Source organism: Hippoglossus stenolepis, chromosome 7, assembly GCF_022539355.2.
Source record: "Hippoglossus stenolepis isolate QCI-W04-F060 chromosome 7, HSTE1.2, whole genome shotgun sequence".
NCBI lineage: Eukaryota > Metazoa > Chordata > Actinopteri > Pleuronectiformes > Pleuronectidae > Hippoglossus > Hippoglossus stenolepis.
The window spans coordinates 5,987,315-6,006,867 of record NC_061489.1 but is presented as its reverse complement, the minus strand read 5'-3'; the positions used below and the strand labels follow the sequence as shown (position 1 = coordinate 6,006,867).

General features: G+C 40.2%; 1 protein-coding gene across 1 annotated transcript in view; it reads left to right on the top strand.

Annotated features, from left to right (window-relative positions):
* Nucleotides 1-75: 75 nt before the first annotated feature.
* LOC124852105 overlaps nucleotides 76-19,553 on the top strand; it is a 37,559-nt gene continuing 18,081 nt past the window's right edge. Inside the window, exons 1-8 of the mRNA XM_047340669.1 lie at nucleotides 76-188; nucleotides 566-608; nucleotides 687-774; nucleotides 2,590-2,797; nucleotides 2,887-3,066; nucleotides 3,214-3,295; nucleotides 3,408-3,485; nucleotides 3,572-3,662. Coding sequence (XP_047196625.1) covers nucleotides 184-188; nucleotides 566-608; nucleotides 687-774; nucleotides 2,590-2,797; nucleotides 2,887-3,066; nucleotides 3,214-3,295; nucleotides 3,408-3,485; nucleotides 3,572-3,662 — 775 coding nt within the window. The 5' untranslated portion in view covers nucleotides 76-183. The remainder of the gene's footprint in view (nucleotides 189-565; nucleotides 609-686; nucleotides 775-2,589; nucleotides 2,798-2,886; nucleotides 3,067-3,213; nucleotides 3,296-3,407; nucleotides 3,486-3,571; nucleotides 3,663-19,553) is intronic.

Genomic DNA, 19,553 nt, shown 5'->3' with positions numbered 1-19,553 from the left:
TGTATAAGCCATTCTTAGCAGTATATCTTTGTTTTCTTGATAGAACTGCTCCACCTCCCACCAGCCCTGTGTGAAGTGGTACAGTCCAGGAACTCAAAACATTTTGCGGGAAGCTGTGAGGAAACTACGAGCAGCGGATTGTTTACAAAGTGGAACCTGATATTAAAGCTGCAGTTCTTCAACATGAGGTGAGAACGGTCCATTATTAGTTTTTAATTAACCTGTCACACCCGTCGCTTTGTCGTTTGTTGGAAGAGTCACAACATTTCATTTGACATACAGTGTAATAACGAGAGGAAAACGCTCGAACTAGGGGGAAACCAGGGATCGTTCGGTGATATAAACACAACAATGAGCAGAGCTGCAATCGTAATAAATAAAGTACACTGTGAGTTTGTATGTAGGTTATTTAGCCACATGACAAACACAACACGAGGCTGGAGCTGAAGTGTCTCCTCTGGGCAGCAGCTACAGGTTGGAGGTGTCACCTGTAGCTGCTGATGTTACATATTCTGATGATGATGATGATGATGAAGAAGGTCCTCTATATTCTCTCTGTCCACAGTGCCACAAACGGCAGAAGAGCCAAGGCCCCCCCAGAGAGTCAAGTGAGTCACTGTACTATGATTTTTAATGTCATGTCATTTTTTTATGTAATTTGAGGTTTATTTTGTGTTTGAATGCAGAAAGCTGCGTCTGTGGATCAAGCAGAGCCTCCCAACCTGTCTTTCATAGACAAAGCTTCCTTCATGGAGGGGCTGCAGCTAAACGATGGTGACTCTTTACACTGCACATCTCTCTTGTCCACAACACACACACCAAACAAGTTCCCTCTAAATATTTATGTAGACATTAAGATTATATTTGTAATAATAATGATAATACATTGTATTTCACTCAGCCTTTTCTAGACACCTTATAATGTGTCGTAATTAAACACATCTTCCATCAAGGAGAACCAAGCATTAAAATCAGATTAAGAGACACAAACACCTCAATACGCAAGAATAGTTAAAAAAATCGAACCAATTGAATCAGGTTAAGAGGCAAAAACACCTACGAGTAACCAAAGGCTCATCAAACACCAAAGGTTCCAATCTGATTAGTGAGGGATGGTTAAGATGGTGTCTGTGGTAGACTGATCCAAACAGATGTGGGATTTGAACAGTCCGATAGAGTCCAGCTGACAGATGTGAGGAGGCAGAGATTTTCAGAGTTGTAGCGAGGTGTAACACATTTGCTTTCTCAGGAGACCGAGGCCACTTGGAGCAAACTAGCATATGTTATGGTTTCTTCAATCTATAAAATGGAGTGTTCTGCAGTATGGAATCAGTGCCTGGCAGTGTTGTCTCTCTGTTCAGCTTGAAGCTTGACTGGGTGGACTCCTTCTACTTATCTGCTCAAAGATTGTGGGTCAAGTGCTTGACTCGACTATTCAAGCTGCGTACTTTAAAATAATGTCGACTCTGGCTGATATTATTACAGCCGACCCTCTCATTGCCTATTATAGCAGCTTTTTCATCAAGCAGAAGATTTCGATTTGACTGAATTGACCGTGGAACTCATTTGTCCCTTTAGTTTGTCAAAGGTTAGAGTTTAATCTCTAAATTGGTCTCAGTGTCCCTGTGTGGGCTGAGCACAGGATGTCAAAGTATAAGCAGCTGATATAGCAATTGTGTTTTAATATAATTAGGCTGTTGATTTATTTATTTGCTCAATCCGTGTTGTGCACAATCACCTCAGTGATGACTATGACACCAGTGCACTGCCCACCTCTATTTGAATGGAAGTGATGATATCGATTGGTCGGCAGCCACTTACACATTATGTGTGATACAATAAGTGTGTATTTATATTTGCTTTGTGGTTTGGTTTCATGTTTTGTGAAACAGACGCAAGACACAGTTCAGAAGAGCACTCTGATGACAAAGAGTTATCTTGTCTTATCTTATCTGTGTGTTTCTCTATAATACCCATAGTACTGTCAGGCAAGGGCTTGATATAGTATTTTATTATATTTTTTGTTCTACCTTTACTAGACCTCTACTAGAGTTGCACTCAGCAGTGTGCGTACCTCCTCCTAGGCCAAAAGTCCTCTTAAATTAACAGGAGTATTATAGCTGAGGCCACATTACGTTTCACAGCTACATATTGGTGGTAGTTACAAGTTTCTAGCCCTATTTGTTACCATACAGCGGCTATATGCTATATACCATATGCTAGGGGTTGATGGCTTGATTGAAGCCAAATTTAAATCCACTAGATGCAGATTTTTATTTGAATCCACATGAAATGTCACACACTCGTTGAATCAAACACCTCTTTTATTTTAAAGCGTCACTCATATTCACTAAGATATCAACGAAAATGTTTATAAATCCTGCAACCACCCCCTAATCTGGATCTACACCATAATTTAATGGCTTCTTCCCAGACCCATACTTCATCCTTCCAACAAGTTTTGTGGGAATCACTATTAGTTTTTGTATAATCCTGCTTAACCTACTCAGAGAAAGTTAACATGTTACTGCAGACGAGCAGATAGTTTATTGCACATTAACATGTTTTTCTTTGTATTGTCCTGCCTAGGTAACCCTCTGCACAGTACCGCCATGGAGGAAGATTTAAACGTCTTAGTGGAGGGACAGATGGACAAAGGAAAAGCAGGAAGAGGGGACGATCATCAGATGTTGAAGAAGAAACAGCGTGGAGCTGCGGTGAGGAGGGAGGTCACAGAGACGGGAGGCGAGAAAAGGAAGATAAGTAGGAGAAATCCTGCAGAGAAGTTCAAAGCCAGGTATGGTTCAAGAAATGTGTGTGCTGCAGTAATATTTTGGTATTATGATGTGAATTAAGTATATTGTCTCTGCTGTCTGTGCTGAAAAGACCTGAGAAAGGAGCAAAAGGGAAGAAAAAAAAGGGAGAACCTGAACCGGAAGTCCCCGCCACTGCTGAGTCTGACACCAGCGTCACCCCCCACACAAGCACCAAACCTCCCCCAAAGGCCAACATTCGCAGACAAGTAATTGCGAAGAGGAGGAGTGCTGGAAAGACCTCTGCATCGAGGTGAGGTCACATAGAGAAGCTACTGACAATTTTAAAGTGATAAAAACTCGTCGGGACAATCTACTTGTCCTTATGGCCTTTTTATTAGATATGTTGACCTGCCTGTCTTCCTGTCAATTTCCTCATCTGTCTGTGTCTCTCAACAAGGCCATTGAAAAAGCAGCAGATGAAGGACATGAAGAGAAAGAATGAATCAGACCGTGGAAACTCCATTGACTCTGAATCACAGGTTCGTCCACACTATATCTCAGTTGTAGTAATACTGTCGTGATAAATACGCCACATCAAAACTTGGGGAACTTCTTGTGATGATGGATGAATTTTGATCTTTTTTCATTCAGCAGGAATCGAACACAGGCCAGCACAGCCGTAGTAGAGTCCTGTCCTCTGATGAGGAGGTGGACGAAGGCACATATTGGGTATGGAGCGACTTCAGCAGGGGGCTTTAACAAACACAATCAGTTTGTAGTTTGTTTTCATCTTTTTCTTTATCTCTTTCATACAGAAGCCAAGTCCAAAGAAGGCCAGAGTATTTAATTTGGGCAAAAGCAGAAAGTCTTCACCTGTTCGGTCCCAACCCAGAAAGTCTTCATCAGGTGAGGATAAAGGCTACAAGAGGATAGTGTCAGTTATGACTTCATACATCAAAATCTGGCATCTATGCTTCGATGCCCCGAGAATGGCTCTCCACACCAAAGACAACTTTGTGAGAGCCCCTTAATTGTTATGATTGGCTACTGACAAGAGACTGCAATGACACTTTGGTCAGAAACCTCCTAACCTCCTGCTTATAGCTTTCTGTTACAGCTTCGTAGTTTAAGAGGTTTGGTTGAAGAATATAAATATGTGTACATGATGTGTCTGGGATGGGGGTGGAGGTTTGCATTTAAAGAGATAATGCACATTTAAATGTGTTTTTTGAGCTATAAACTAACTTATATACGTTCTTTAATGACATACATTAAACATAAACATTTATTACCACATATTAAAAAAAATCTACATTTATGGGTTGAACATGGTTCATAGCGCCACCCAGTGTTTCAAACCGTCTTATGTAGAGTCAACCTTTTGGGGACATCTCTACATCATGACGCTTATATACAGCTCTGGAAAAAATTAAGAGACGACTTCAAAATGATCAGTTTCTCTGGTTTTGCTATTTATTGGTATGTGTTTGAGTAAAATGAAATTTTTGTTTTATTCTATAAACTACTGACAACATTCTCCCAAATTTCAAATAAAAATATTGACATTTAGAGCATTTATTTGCAGAAAATGACAACTAATCAAAAATAACAAAAAGATGCAGTGTTTTCAGATCTCAAATAATGCAAAGAAAACCAGTTCATATTCATTTTTAAACAACACAATACTAATGTTTTAATTTAGGAAGAGTTTAGAAATAAAAATTTGGTGGAATAACCTTGATTTACAATCACAGCTTTCATGCCTCTTGGCATGCTCTCCACCAGTCTTTCACATTGCTGTTGGGTGACTTCATGCGCAAAAATTCAAGCAGCTCGGCTTTGTTTGATGGCTTGTGACCATCCATCTTCCTCTTGATCACATTCCAGAGGTTTTCAATGGGATTCAGGTCTGGAGATTGTGCTGGCCATGACAGGGTTCTGATCTGGTGGTCCTTCATCCACACCTTCACTGACCTGGCTGTGTGGCATGGAGCATTGTCCTGCTGGAAAAACACTCCACAGATGGGGAACATTGTCAGAGCAGAGGGAAGCAAGTTTTCTTCCAGGACAACTTTGTACTTGGCTTGATTCATCGTCCTTCACAAACAATTCAAGCTTAGTCTAGCAATTGTCAAAATAGGTTAATCCATTGGATAGTTGTGATGGTGTAACAAGTTTGAAATGATTTCAATGACTGTGTGTTTTCTGTCATGAGGCAAATTTCAGACTAAAGATCAGTTCATTGTTCATTGTTCAGCAGTACGCTCCAAATAGGGGAAAAGCAGTTTTTTTGTGTCAGTCATGAAGGTTAGTATTGAGTCAAGGGCAAGATAATCCATTCAGTCAATCAAATTGTCACACTGGGATGGTGAAACTAAATGTGTGTGTAAACTTTCAGGTGGATGGAGCTACAGGCAGCAATAAGGCGTATGATGATGGACTCTACCCCAGCAGTAAGGCAGTACAACTGCGAACAGACCTCTGCATACAGATGGACTATCCCAGCATTGAACCTGTGTGATCATCAACAATAAGAACCCGACAGTAAGTAAAAACACCCACTCAACAATTCATATGCTGATGCACTTTCCTGTCTGTTTCAGTTCATGAAACAAAAACATGAACAAATGTTCTGTGAATTTCACAATGTAGACAACAGATACAGATTTCTGTACTACGGTTTTGATCACTTCATAACTCCCCTCCACTCTGTTTGTTAGTGCTTACCCATAATGATACCACTGAGGTGGAAACATTACAGGAAATTACAGACATTTTGGAATGTTTGCAAAATAACTCTTGTGTTACATTTAGTAAGTCACATGGTTAAAAAAAGCATGATACACAGTACACATAGTATGTGCATGTTCGTATTGTTCCAGTGTTGTCAGTCCATACGATAGTAGTAGGAGTGATCATTTGGTGTGAGGCAGTTCTACAGGCTCATGAATGATCATTAAAGCTTCACTGATCCTCCTGTTTCCTTTACATATACCTGCTTTTGCACTTTCATAGAAACTGCCATTGAATCCCCACATGTGTGTTTTTGTGTCTAGAGATGAGTGGCGTAAAGGGACGGATGCCGATGCTGCCTTTGCTAAGAAGACCTTCTCTAGTGGGTTATAAAGTCAGAGTAGCCAATGACCAGGCCTATGTGGCAGATGAAAAGTCTTCTGAAGAATGATGTCAAACTTTTAAAATTAAAACAATTACATAGAAAGGTCTTTGATATTGGAATCATCCATTTTTCAATTTCAATTATCAGGGTGACAAAAAAACTATATACTTGCTGTTCATCCTGTAGATATGACATTGCTGCTGAAGCTCTCAACCACCACTAGCTGGCAGTATATCAGGTGTAGTCTGTATGTTATCATAGTATATATGAAGATAGACTGCTTCTCAAAGGGAAACTAAATAATCTTGATCCATCCCCTGATTGCTGGTTGCATTATAAATCATAAATAGCCCCACCTCCTACGTTTTCACACCAGAGCTCCAGAATATGTCTGGATAGTGGGTCGAACCTTCGGGACTTTGCCTTTCTCATAAATAAAGAACACCCAGCAGGAGAGGAAATGTCCCACGTAAGATCGCGTTCCCAAGCTTAACCAAGGGAACATTCAGGTGAGGTGTCACCTGGGTAGAGCATGCAGGAGGTTGGACATGACGTTTAAATTCTGCTGCAGAAATCTGTGTTTTGAGGCAATGGCTCACACCTGGTCAGCCCCTATCCCCAAAGGCTGTCGTCTTTCTAAGTTGACATCTTTATGGGTTCTTGTGTGCTGACACCTCTTTTCATCTGAGAAAATTGCTTATACATCCCCTCTGACCTGTAGATTATTTTCCTCTGAGACTTGCATCAGCTTAATCCTAAATTATCAGCGCTCTTCATAAGAACAAGTATCGTACCACCAAGTATCTTCATTAAGAAAATAATATCTGGCTGATTGTACAATGTTGTTTTCTATCTTTCTGTGTTTGTCTTTAGTATCTGATGAGGACCACAGTAGTAGTGCATCGTTTGTGTGTGTGTTGCTGATCCTTGGAGACGAGGGGTGATTTATGGCACAGACGGCTGTTTGAGGTTGACTGAGAAACTTTAAAGGAGATAGCTGCAGAAGTCTCACCGGCAAACCCAGCTCTCTTCTTCATACAGGTTAGTAAACATAAACCCATGTGAATATACAGATGCGCTGATGTCTCATCCTTGAAAATGTGTATGAAACTGTTGTGTTGTAGTGAGTTTGTATGGTAATATTTTTATTTCTATTTTGTTTTACTATATTGTCTTTTTGAGCTTCTAATAAATTGGTGTATTAGTCAAATGTGGTCTCACTTTGACATTGATGACAACAATTAAATGTTTGCTTCGATTGCCACCTTACTGTTGGGGTGAACACTGACAGTTGATGATATAAACCTGGGTCTCGTGCCCCTGTCCAGAGCGTGTAGGTAGTTCAGCCCTGGATGACGGGCCATGAAGGAGTTCGACAGTGTAGATGGGCAAACATCAGAGAGGATTCCTGTGGGAGGCAGATTTCCTGTACGCTTATTCCATGCTCCAGGTAGGCTCAGCAGGAGAAGATGTTTGTCTTTTTACATTCCCTAGTTTTACACACTTTTTTCTGCACTTATTTTTCATATCAATATATTTTCAAACTGTTAATGTGTATTTAAATGTGTTAAATATTATGCAGCAAAAACGTTTATTATTATTTTAACGTTTACTACTAATAAGGTATCAACCACTCACTGAACACTATAGTAGCGTTTGGCTGCAACTCTCTGGGTCAATAGAGGTGCAGGTATGGTCCTCTGCCTCCTCAGATGTGTTTATAGGTCACCAGCAGGACTTTAAACTGTCCCACCAACATCCCAAAATATGTCCTGAACCAGGGCCAGGATACTGAATGAGACTGGAACATCTCCTTCTCTTTCTCTGTTCTGTTAACAGTGTGACTGAAGTCATCATGCTTCAGTGTTCCCCATTTATTATCTAGACTGTCATATTCTAATTTGTCCGCCACAGTTTCAGAATGAACCAAAAAGAAGACACTTTGCATAATGACATCACAGATCTCCTAACCCAGTGTTGCTCCATTACTGCATTGTATAGCTGTTTGCAGTTATTGATTCACGTGCCAAGTAGAAAGGCAGATAATGTTGTTCTCTCTCTTACGAGAACTTGTCTTCACTCTTTGATCATGCCTGCCTGGCTTTTGTAATTTATTGTGCATGAAGGCAGTTCGTCACGACACCCATACTACCATAGATTGAATACATTTTTTGGAAACACTAGTGCTCTCTCTGAATAATTAACTGTGATTCAACTGTCACACATTTTCATTGCTGCAGTTGTGAATATTTCCTTATTGGAAATATCTTACTTCACATTTTAGCATCATTTATTCGTCACACCCTCAGTGTGTAAGAGCCTTTACACTGAATCCAGTAGATGAAACTGAAGAATATCTGATATCTGTACTAACCTCATTCTCACTTTGTGGAACATGTTTAAAAGACATACACTTTCTTCTGTCCTGCAGGTTACACCTCCTTGGAGAAACACATCCAAGCGGCTCCTGGTTCATGCAGTCGTTGTGTGGCCAGGATGTTGGTGCATTACAAGGGAGAGCTGGAGCTGATGCAGATCATGACACGAGTCAGCCGCAAGGTGGCACTGCACTTTGAGTCTTTCTCCACTGCCTGGTTTGTAGCAAGCAGATCCCTGTGTCTGTGTTGACCCAGGAGCTTCTGCTTTCCTCAATAGAATGAAATACTCTTCTTGTTTATCCTGTAGGAAATAGAGTCAAATGGGACTTTGCTGGAATTTACATTACTCTTTCATCTATTTTACTGTGAGGATATTTTGCAAAAGATTTGTGGTGCACTGTGTGGGCCTGTTCAACAAGATAACGCTAGTTTTTGGTTTTTAATGTCACTGGCAGAACCCGAATGCAACAACAGCATGAGGATAAAAGGAACATGTTAGTTTGGTTATTGTTAAATCTGGATCATATTTCTTTAGGAATTTTTGTCCTTTTGTATTTTCTATGTGCAGTGTGTTTTATGCTGGTAAAAATAAAAGGGTTTCACATGTGACACAATACTGTAAATCAATGTGACTGTGTCCTTTGTAGTGAGTTTGGCTTCGGCAGACATATGAAAATGAATCTTTTATTTTGATCAGTGTTTATTCAAAACTTTAGTAATGTTCAAGTAGAAGAGTGATGATTGTTCTAAATCTGAGCTGAGCAACCAGTAAAGTGATATTACTGTTTTACTCTCATTGCCTGCTGAATTTTCGTCCTGCAAAAACGCCTGCAAACTCGTCTAATTCCTGGCAGTTGATGCCCGTTTGGGAGCGAATTCCGCGTTCGCGGTGTGTGAATGCGAGATCGCGTTCACGAGGTTATGTTGAGGTATGTTTGCGAAATTGTATGTTTCTGAGAGTATGTTTCACAGAGGTATGTTTCTGAGAGTATGTTTTGCGGGGTATGTTTCTGAGGAGTATGTTTAGCGAGAGGTATGTTTCTGATATGTTTGTGGGGGTATGTTTCTGGTAAGCAGGCAGAAACATACCCCAGTTCGCAATGGTGGAGGCTGAGGAAGGGATTGCCGCCGGGTCGCGGGCTTGAAAGGTGTGATCTAATTAGTATATAAATCGCAGCGAAATCGCTTGTGAGAACTATCTCACTTCACCATTGGATGAAACCAGACCTTTGGAAACAAAAAGTCACTTGTGATTGGCTGGTAGATCTGTTGCTATTGGTCATCTGGGTCATTATAATACACACGATATTAAACCCCTCCCACACAATATTAATAATAATAATAATAATTAATATAGTTATTATTACTATGTAATTTATATATTAATATATATATATATTATGAATTATTAGTAAGCGTTTACCAAAAGCCCTGCAGTTACTGAAGACTATACATTCATTCATGTGATGCTTGATGTTATATATTGAACATATTGTAGAGGGAAAAACAAGGTATTTGTTGAGTCAAAGCTGTTTACATACAGCACAAATAATGTAAAAGAAACACAACTGGCCTAGCCAGTGAAAAACTAATAGGTGACTTGGAATGTCTCTTTGCGCCTCTGGGTCATAAGTTCTTTGTGGGGCTCTGTCGAATCTGCTCCAGTGTGTAGACGTCTGTGGTGTGTAGCTGTGAATTCAAGTGTAACTTCTAGTCTTATTTGAAGTGTGGCACACAGGTGGTGAGCTCCTGGCTGTGGAAGGATGGATCATGTCATCTGTCCGCTTCAATCAGCTGTAAACACAATCCAGTACAATTAGCACAGTTCAATGACAACATACACCTACACATGTAGCTTGAAAAATGATCTAATGAATGTAATCTTACCCTCTTTCTTCTCTGTCGACTCCTGAACTTCTCAATGCTGCTGCAAAGGCCTGCCAAGGTCCGGTTGGATGTACAGGAAGTTCCTTCATATACTGGCTCATAGTATGTCTTAGTACGTCATAGTACAGGCAGCTGGAAAACAACATGAGTATATTATTAATAAATGGAAATAGCCTCGCTACATCACTGTTGGAAGATCCACAGTAAAAAAACACAATTACTAAACACTTACTTACATACAATGGCGTCATTTTCCACACTGCAAATCTGGACTTGCAGCTAGAGTCTCAGCCAAATGTGCAGTGACTGCCTGTTGTGTAGGGGAGCTCAGCCTGTGAAAACACAATGATGAAATGGATCAGATAAAATAAACTTATACAATGTATTTCCTTACAGTCTGCTACTTTAATCTTACCCTTGCTCTAGGTTTGTGGCGCCGGCCATTTGCCTCAGAGGTGTAGAGACGACGGACAGTTTCCTATAAAATACAACAGGACAAAAGTCACGTTTATGAAAAACTTAACGATAACAAACTCTTGAGTTTAAGCAGTTAAGTACATATTTAAACATGAACTAGTTCTGCTCAAGCACTAAGTGTCTCTTCTTCTTTTAGCAACTTTCTCGCTAATCCACAGTTGTTAACACGCTATTCAGATCTAAGAGTTACTTATGATTACTTAATGGCTTCTCTCTGTAGCTTAGCTCTTACCGTAATTTTGGGATTGTGCGTCCGTCTTCTCCTTAGGCCTATTCCACACTGGGCCAGCGGCTTTGCTTTCCAGCACAGTAATCCTCTCCTCCAGGAAACAGTGGTGTGAGCTTTTAGTTTACACAGAAAAAGCAGGTCATTCATCGGACCATGCAGAACCACCGGCGGTAGTTTCTTGTCTGCGGGAGACAGGCCTTCATTCCATGTGCGATTGGAGCAGGCCCTCTAACGTGATGGGTGCTGACGGCGTGGCATCTTCAGGAAAGGGTATTCCACGAGCTGAGTGTGACATTTTCAAATACAAACTTTACAATTGACCTTTTCACTTTGAAGCAGCGGCTATAACAGTTTTAAATTGTACTTTACATTTATACGGGATAGTGTGCTTGTGACTGAGGGGACCAGTTTATTCTTTCTGAGTGTTAAGTTAATGTAATTACATGATTCTTGCTGTTCTGTGTTTGTACCCTCATAGTTAAATGCACTTATTGTAAGTCACTTTGGATAAAAGTGTTGAGTGTTTGAATGGAATACTGAGAAAGTTTAATAACAACAATAGGACAATAGAAGTTCAAAATTATGAGGCAATTTCAGCAGAGTTAACAGCTTAGTATGCCATGGACATGTGCATATGGTGCTGGGTTGCAGGGTACAGGAGAACAAATGGTTGGAACTTTGACACGCGATGACACAACTGATATGTAATGTGAAGCACAGTGTTTTGGTGTCAACTGAAAGACTTCTCTGAGAAAGCTGTACAGTGGTACCCTCTCTCCCATTCCAACATATTATCTTGGATGAGCTGGACAGGCAAATGTTGGAAATAAATTGCACTGTTTCTAATTTTTTCATGAAGTGACCTTTGCTCATGGTATACAATGTAATTCATTATAGCACACTTGCTACATAGAAATATATCTAAGCTACAATTTATTTTTAAGCCTGGTACTTCGCCAGATATTTTAGTTTTGTACCTTAGTTAGTACCTTTTAGAAAAAGGTGTTACCTCTCTGCACCACTGGTAGGCTATCCTGATTTGCATTTGTAAAGCTCACGGCATTGTCATTTACATGTGAAAGCCTCCCTAGGCCTAGGAGCGGGGGTCACCTGCCAACATTCTCAGGGGCTTATGCAAAACTGCAGAAACTGGAACCAGCGTCAATTCCTGGCAGGTCCTGGCAGTTTCATATGTGTTAAGACTAAAATCTATGTTTTTCTTTGAATATGTGTCTGTGAAGATGGCAATGAAACTGAACTCTAGAAACAAGTGCAGTATGTTGGACAGGGTGGGGGCAGGGGCAGTTTAAGGCTGGTGTGACAGGAAAATGTGCGGCCTTACATAGTGACTGATAAGAAGCCGTTGCTGGCTGGTTTTAATCTTGAAGTTGATTGTTGTGTGTGTGTGTGTGCGTCACATCCCCAGTTCAGTCTTACACCTGTCTGATAATGCCTGTTTAGAGACTGTACATCTGTGGCAGACAATACACTGTACTTTATGTTCTCATACCTAACTTACTATATTACCTTAAACCTCTTAACTTTATTTCAAAAATCACACATAGATGAATGCACTGTTTTCTTAAAAACTGTGACACCCTTAAAAAGAATTCAAGCAGTGGCCACTAGGGTCTGAAGGACAGATAGGAAAGGCGTTGTTTTTGTCTAGAGAAATCATGCCATACTGAAGCTCACAAGCTGTCAGCCGATTCAAGGCTTGTTTTAAAACACCAAACCAAGGCACTGTCAGAATGTGTGAAGATTTTCCCAGCTACTGTCAAAGGAGAGGCGAAACTGAGACGGCTCCTCATCATTGGCGAATTCCAGTGCCTTGAGGCTGGGACCAGCCTGTGCGAGCCACGTGACTCCCCTCCCTGCTGAAGTTCTACCTATTATTATAAATGTGCACCCACCGTCAGCTCAGGCTGACTCTTGACTTCCTGGCGGTATTAGGCGGCTTTGGGTTGTACGTTAGTGCCCACTTAGCAACCCAGTCTCATCCAGAAAGCGTACACCACCTCACGTTGGTCACTTGGAAAAATGTAGTATTCTCACAATTTGGCCTCTCAGTTGTAGAACCACCTCGTTTTGTCTGCCCATTGTTTTGCATTGGCCTGTGCCCGTCACGTGACCTCTCAAGGTCCCGTCTCTTGCGAAAACATGGCGGACATTCCTTGTATTTTCAGATAAATGTCATTTATAATATAGTTTGGGCATTAAAATACGTTCAAGCACCATTTCTAGCGAGAAATATGCTCTTTGCTTCCACAATCTTCAGCCAGTTTCATTACTTCTGATCTATATTAGTTATCACGAATATTTTCGAATCCTTGAAAAATCGTAGTAATGTAACGTTTTATCGTTGCTATGGTGGTTGCTGTGACGCTGCCATGCTGTAAACCGCGTCGTGGCGTGCTGTTTTTGAATCTTCGTCCGATGCGTTAACGTCGTTCAGTGGCGATGAATGTTATTCACGTTATTTGATATTATCTATTTGATGATAGATTACACACTCTAATTGGAAGGATCTAAGAAGTCCCGCAACTACATTCATACCGAAGGCGGGCCCAGTGCGCATGCGTGAGCGGACCTGTCGTGTGACTGTAAGTAAATAAAGTTTTTTTAACTTTCCGGTCCATTTTAACACAAAGCTACGTCATAAACATGGGTAGCTTGGAAGGCAGCGATGTTATAATCCTTCTGTCAGGTAAATAGTTTATTTTTGTTTGTTTTAAATATTGTAGCGATCTGGGTTTACAGTCCGAGTGCTGACACAGCGATCTGGAGTCTGTCGATGCAGACAATGGATGCTATTCATTTGCTAATATTCTATTGTTTTGTACTCAGGCTCACGGCCCATTGTAGCCTGTGTTACCTGGGATGTGAATACATAGTTGGTGAGACCAGTTCCAAACCTTAGCTCATCATTGAGGGCTACAATATAAATATAAACATAAACAGATAATGTAATAGTATAAAACTGAAACCACGGGTAGCCCATAAAATGATTCTGCGATACAGTGTAGGGTGCAGGGTGAAAGGCCCATTGTGGGGCCTTCACTATACATTCATTCTAAGTTTTGAGAGCTTCCCTATTTTTGGAGTGTGATAGTTTGATTTCGTCTTTCAAATTAAGAGATGGTTTATGATTGAACTTTGATTTATGAATGCTTTAGATTAACAAGGGATGTGTTTGTCTACCATTACTCACAATATCAGATCAATTTGGTTTAATTTATAGTATGCAATATGACAATAATGTTTTCAAACAAGATGTTCGAGCGTTGCGATACATTTTAGTAACAATTGGTATGTTCTGTTTTTAATCAAGGAGGATCCAGAGTGAAGCTACAGGAGTTTCAGCAAAGTCAAAAACTAGGACCGAACAGTTTGTTTTGCTTGATGAGGAACAGGAAGGGCAGCCTCCCAAAGAGAAGAGACCTGGAGAGAAACAGAAGCCGGGTTTAAGCCACTGCCACCATCCACATACATCGAGGAAGATGAGGAGAGAAATTCTCCTACCCTTAAAGAGAGAGTACTTTTAAATTTACATACCACAAACACCATTTTATATAATATACTAAATATAATTTTTTATTAAATCCCCAAAGTACGCTGGGTGAAATATAAGTTAATATCACACTGAAAGAATACCTCCGCTGACTAACGTTGATGTTATGGAATTTAGTACATCAAATTATTTTCCCTTGCTTCCTAGAATAGTTGATTTTTGACCAAGCATGCTTCCCTGCTGTGATTGTTCAACTGGGAAAACAACTTTTCCACAGGGAAGGCAAGTAAATTTGATTGGAAGGAATCCTAAATGTTTTTTTGGGGAAAAAATGTATGCAGTAATGTCATTTAAGATTGCTTGTGCATTGAAATAATTGCTTTTTGTCTTTGAATTTCAGAGGCGCGATACACTCCAGACTTTTCAGTGGACATTGCCGGTCTAGTTGAAAGTGGGTACTGGCCAGCAACAGTCAATTTTAAAGCCTTGTATGCAGTGGATTGGTTCACTAAATATGAGGATCTCAAGATTGCAGCTCTGGGAATGTCACAGCAAACTTTTGTTAGCATGCTGAACATCGCACAAAAGTCTTAGGTCGGTGAGTATAAAATGGAACTAATTACCCACTGCTTGCAATATGTTTTCCCATATATTTACTATAATATAGTGTTGAATTTTGTCTTTTTCTAGCAGATTAAGATATGTGGGGATACCATGCAAGTCATTACTGGAATAGACCTATGCCAAATTTGAAGTTGAGAGGGAGGCTGTCTCAGGTGCAGCATTCAGTGCCCTGTGCGTGCACCCTCCATGTTGGCTTTTGCAGTGGATGGGATCTGTAAACTATACGGCTTTAGAAACCAACCAGGTAAAAAAATTTAGAGTGCGATAAACAGTACATTTGTAAATATGTATATATTTTTATATGTTTGAGACAGTTGATTTTTTGTTGTTCTGGCCAAGGATTCTGAGGTGTCTTGTGGTTGACTACATCCATGAGGCATAAAAACACGTAAAGTTATATTACATTGTCCCTTATTTACGACACAAAGTTTTCTTGTACCCTACAATTTTATTTATGAATAATGATGTTGGAAAGTAGAAAACAAAAACCCCACCACCTTCTGAATTTATCCTTCTCCTACGCACCTGTCGCCTGTCTCACGAAATAGATGTGCAAGTTTTCCTCTGTTATGTATAATGATGACCCCATCAAACATCATGTTAGCAATATTTACACCTTTTTTTTTTAATTTATACTGTTTGTTCTGTCTACATGTGTGAATTTGCCTTCATTAGTTTTAGAGAAAGAGAAACGATGTATCAGTCAGTGGTGACAGCACGAGACTCACTAGTGTGTAAGTAGGCGAAGGCGTTGAGGTTACTGTCAGCCATTGTTTTTGCTTAAGGGACTGAATATGTTCCGTGCAGAAATATTTGCACTTCCCTTATATCTACAAAAACTGCTTGCTTCACAGACTGCAGAAAGTTTTGTTTTGCTCGATGTGGTGTGCAAATACTAGCCGTATCTGCAAGGGGTTGTGCAGCATTAACATTTGTAACTCTGATTTTGTTTTGACAGACTGTGCAAAGGACCTTGAGAACATCACCACTCCTGCAGGAAGACACAGTCCAGTAATGGGTGTCAGATGTTCAGCAGTGGACTGACAGGTACTGTGGAAAAAATGTATGTCATTGTTGCTGTGTCAGCTGACTCTGTTTACACAAAGGTCTACACAAAAGGTTTGATTGTAAACTGATATTGGCACTAATTCATTTTATTCTCCTCTTCTGGGGACCAACCAATCAAAATGACTTACGAAACGCCATTGAGGACTCTATTTGAGCATTAAGCAGCAAAGATTTCCGGCTGTATATCGTCAGGCTGGTGAGACAACAAGATGCCAACTTCCCAATGCCAATTTCTTTGTATAACATACTGTGACAAAATGTATTGATTACTATTTGTAGATTGTAAATAGCCAGCCCATTTATAAAGAAAACAAAACTAGAATTACACTTTGCGGTATTGTAAACTCCGCTAACCAGTGCAGTTTCTGTACATATCTCTACATACCTTTTCTCATATAAATGTCCTGTAACTTTCGACAACTGAAACCGTAAGATGAGGTCATTGTGGCCTTGACCTTTTATGACTTTAAGGCAAATAGTCAGATAGACAACACGAAAACATACAGTTATGCCTCCGGCAACTGGCTATTACAGAGGCATTAAAATGTTGTGTTTGGTTTCACATTTCTAGATGGCAATAAGCAGAGACATCAACTCCAGGAAAAAGATTTCTGTAGAAAGAAAGCCTTATGTGTGTATATATACATACACACAAGCGCACTATTAAAGCGTTTTGTTTTATCATATATTCTCAGGCAGTACTGAGGCATTTTACGGAGGCAGGACATGAGGGTCTGCTCTCGTGCTCAAGAGAAGATTGCACAAAGTTCAAGCTCAGCAGGCTGTGAGGTCCGACATATTCTGGAACCTAGCAGCAATGTCTTTGGATGACTCCTCCTCTGAAGAGGAAAACGGAGAGTTACTTCTTCGCTGCTCAGAACTGTGAGTGCTGTGATTAGGTAAACGTGTGAATAACTCTGTTGCTGCACTGCTACTATTTGCTACTCCCTGGCAGACTTAGGAAGGCCTTGCTTTGTGTTAGGTAGCTGTAGCTTTAGCATATTTAGTGTTTAGTGGCCTGTCTGACGTTTTATCTTCAAAAAAAAAAAAAAACAATCAGAGAGACCATCTTCAGGAATTTAACACTGTGGTTTGTTTGTGTCCTTCCAGTTCTTCTCAAGTGAAGCTGTACCACTGTGCTCCAGCTCCCACACTCCCTCCTGCAGCCTCCGCTCCTGATGCTAACCTCCTGTCTCCATCACACCAAGCAGCAAACCTGGAGTGACAGAACTTTCTCCATAGCTGCCCCCTCCCTCTGAAACCCCCTCTCAGCCACTATTTTTGTATTTTTTGCATGAAATTGTTGATCATATCATTCAGCAACTGCCTTAATGTAATTTTGTGCATAATAAATGGCAGTGATCATAACATATTGGGATTTCCTTGCACTTCTACACCATGTTATTGGCAGATAAGATGCTGATTGAGTTCAACAGTGAATGCTCTGCTCTGCTCAGCAGTGAATGCAAAGCACACAGGTCTAGTTGTCTAAGTGGCGCCCATATCATATTGTTTAAGATGTGTAACATCAAGCTTGTATCAGTTAACTGTCATCCAGTCATAAGTCAAGTCCACCCTCTTGTTTACACTAAAATTAGGTGACCCAGATGTTTCCAATGCAATCTGATAGGTCATATGAGAAACATTCTTAACATCAAAGAAATGAACACAGCAGTACAGCAATAGATGTTTCACTTTAAATCAGTAGCTGAGTAGCGGTAATAAAGGAGCAGGTTTTCTATCAGAAATCATTTCTGGGACATTACTTTAAAAGATCTCCAGTATAAGCAAATATGTTCTAAAATTGGTTTACATCAGAAGTGTGAGGCTGTCCCACCACTTGGAGTGAAGATATGAGTCAGGTATGAACAGTCAAAACCTCAAATCACCCAGTGCGGTGTGGTTCGGGTGACAGTAGGTGGAAGGTGAAGGTCATTTCCATGAGCTCAAGAGAAACAATGTGACGTCTTAGTAGTTCATATTTTGGAGTCCTCTTAAAACATGCACCCACTAGGTACTCTCTATACTGTAATCCTGAAAACCAGGGACCATGCTGCATTGGGGTCTAGGGAAGGGAGTAGCAATGTTAAAAATTAAAGGGAAGACTGTGATATGAAAAGTGTTTCACAAGGAAAATTAGGTCTACACTTGCCCAAATTGAATGCAGATATATGTATCAAGTCAGATGGATACCATAGATTTATACAGAGTCAATGTCATTGGTAGTGAAAGTAGAAAATGAATACACTAAGATACATACAGTATGAACACATAAAAATGTTCAGAAGTATTCAAAATATATCATGCAGAAGAGTATTGGTGTAAGTATATGGACATAATATATGGACACAAGTATAAATATTGTTGTGAGAGAATACATAAGTAGTCCAGAGAGTATGTACACATGTGTGGGGAGGGGTGGCTGCAAGTTAGGGATGGTGGTGGTGGTGGGGGGCCTGTGGGATGACGAAGTCATCACCCTACTCTCCCTCTGATTGGCTAGTAATCCTGATTGGCGCCAGAGCTATGTATTGGTGTTTAGGAATGAGGACCGTCAGAGTTAGGGTCAGGGTTAGCCAATCAGAACCAGAGTGGGGGCGGGCATTGTCATCATCGCGGGAATCCTGACACTCCCACAACAGCTGATGCTCCTGGACAGGTATGGGACGAGCAATTATGAATTTTAATATTTCAGTATTGAAAAGTATTAGGCATTTGTTAATAATTACCATGGAGCAGAGTTTATATTGGTTCCTAACGTTTCAGTTTGGTGTGAAACGTTAGGAATGTATAGTATAGTGTAGTGTGTATGTGTATACTAACTTGAATGTGAAATCTCAACATATAGCTCAGTCTACTGCAAAGTCATAAACACCACATTTAAAGCATAGATCAAATTAAGTTGTATGGATGTATTTTACTTATATGTATTGAAAATAATGAATATGCTAGTATGCACCACAAAACATTACTCTGATATTAATGTGTTTTTGTTCCATTGAGGTTGGAGTAACCAGCATCCCTCCACTCACTAACCCTCCATCATCCCTGCCAACCAGCCACCCATCAGCCAACTGGCCGCTTGTCCTCTCAACCAACCCTCCACCAGTCCTGCCATGCAGCCTCCCAGTGCCATGTTGAATCAGGGTATGTTGTGGTGACATTTTAGAAAACGAACACAATAACGTTGTATTTTTACTAAGGTAGTAACTAACCGTTGAAATCTTCCTAAAGATGACTGATGTTTGTGAACTTTGTTTCTACAATTGTCATGACACTACATCACATTATGTAAATAGAAATTTGTTTTGCTAGAGTTGTGATATTGTGGTAATAAATTGAGTATTATATTCATATATATATATCTGAGTGTGTGAATGGATATGATCCCTAAAACTGAGCTCATCATTCATGTTTACTCTTTAGATTTTTATCTTTTCACATATTTTTAGTGGATTTGGACTCACAAACATATGTCGTAGGGCGACTAAAGTGGAAAAGTGAG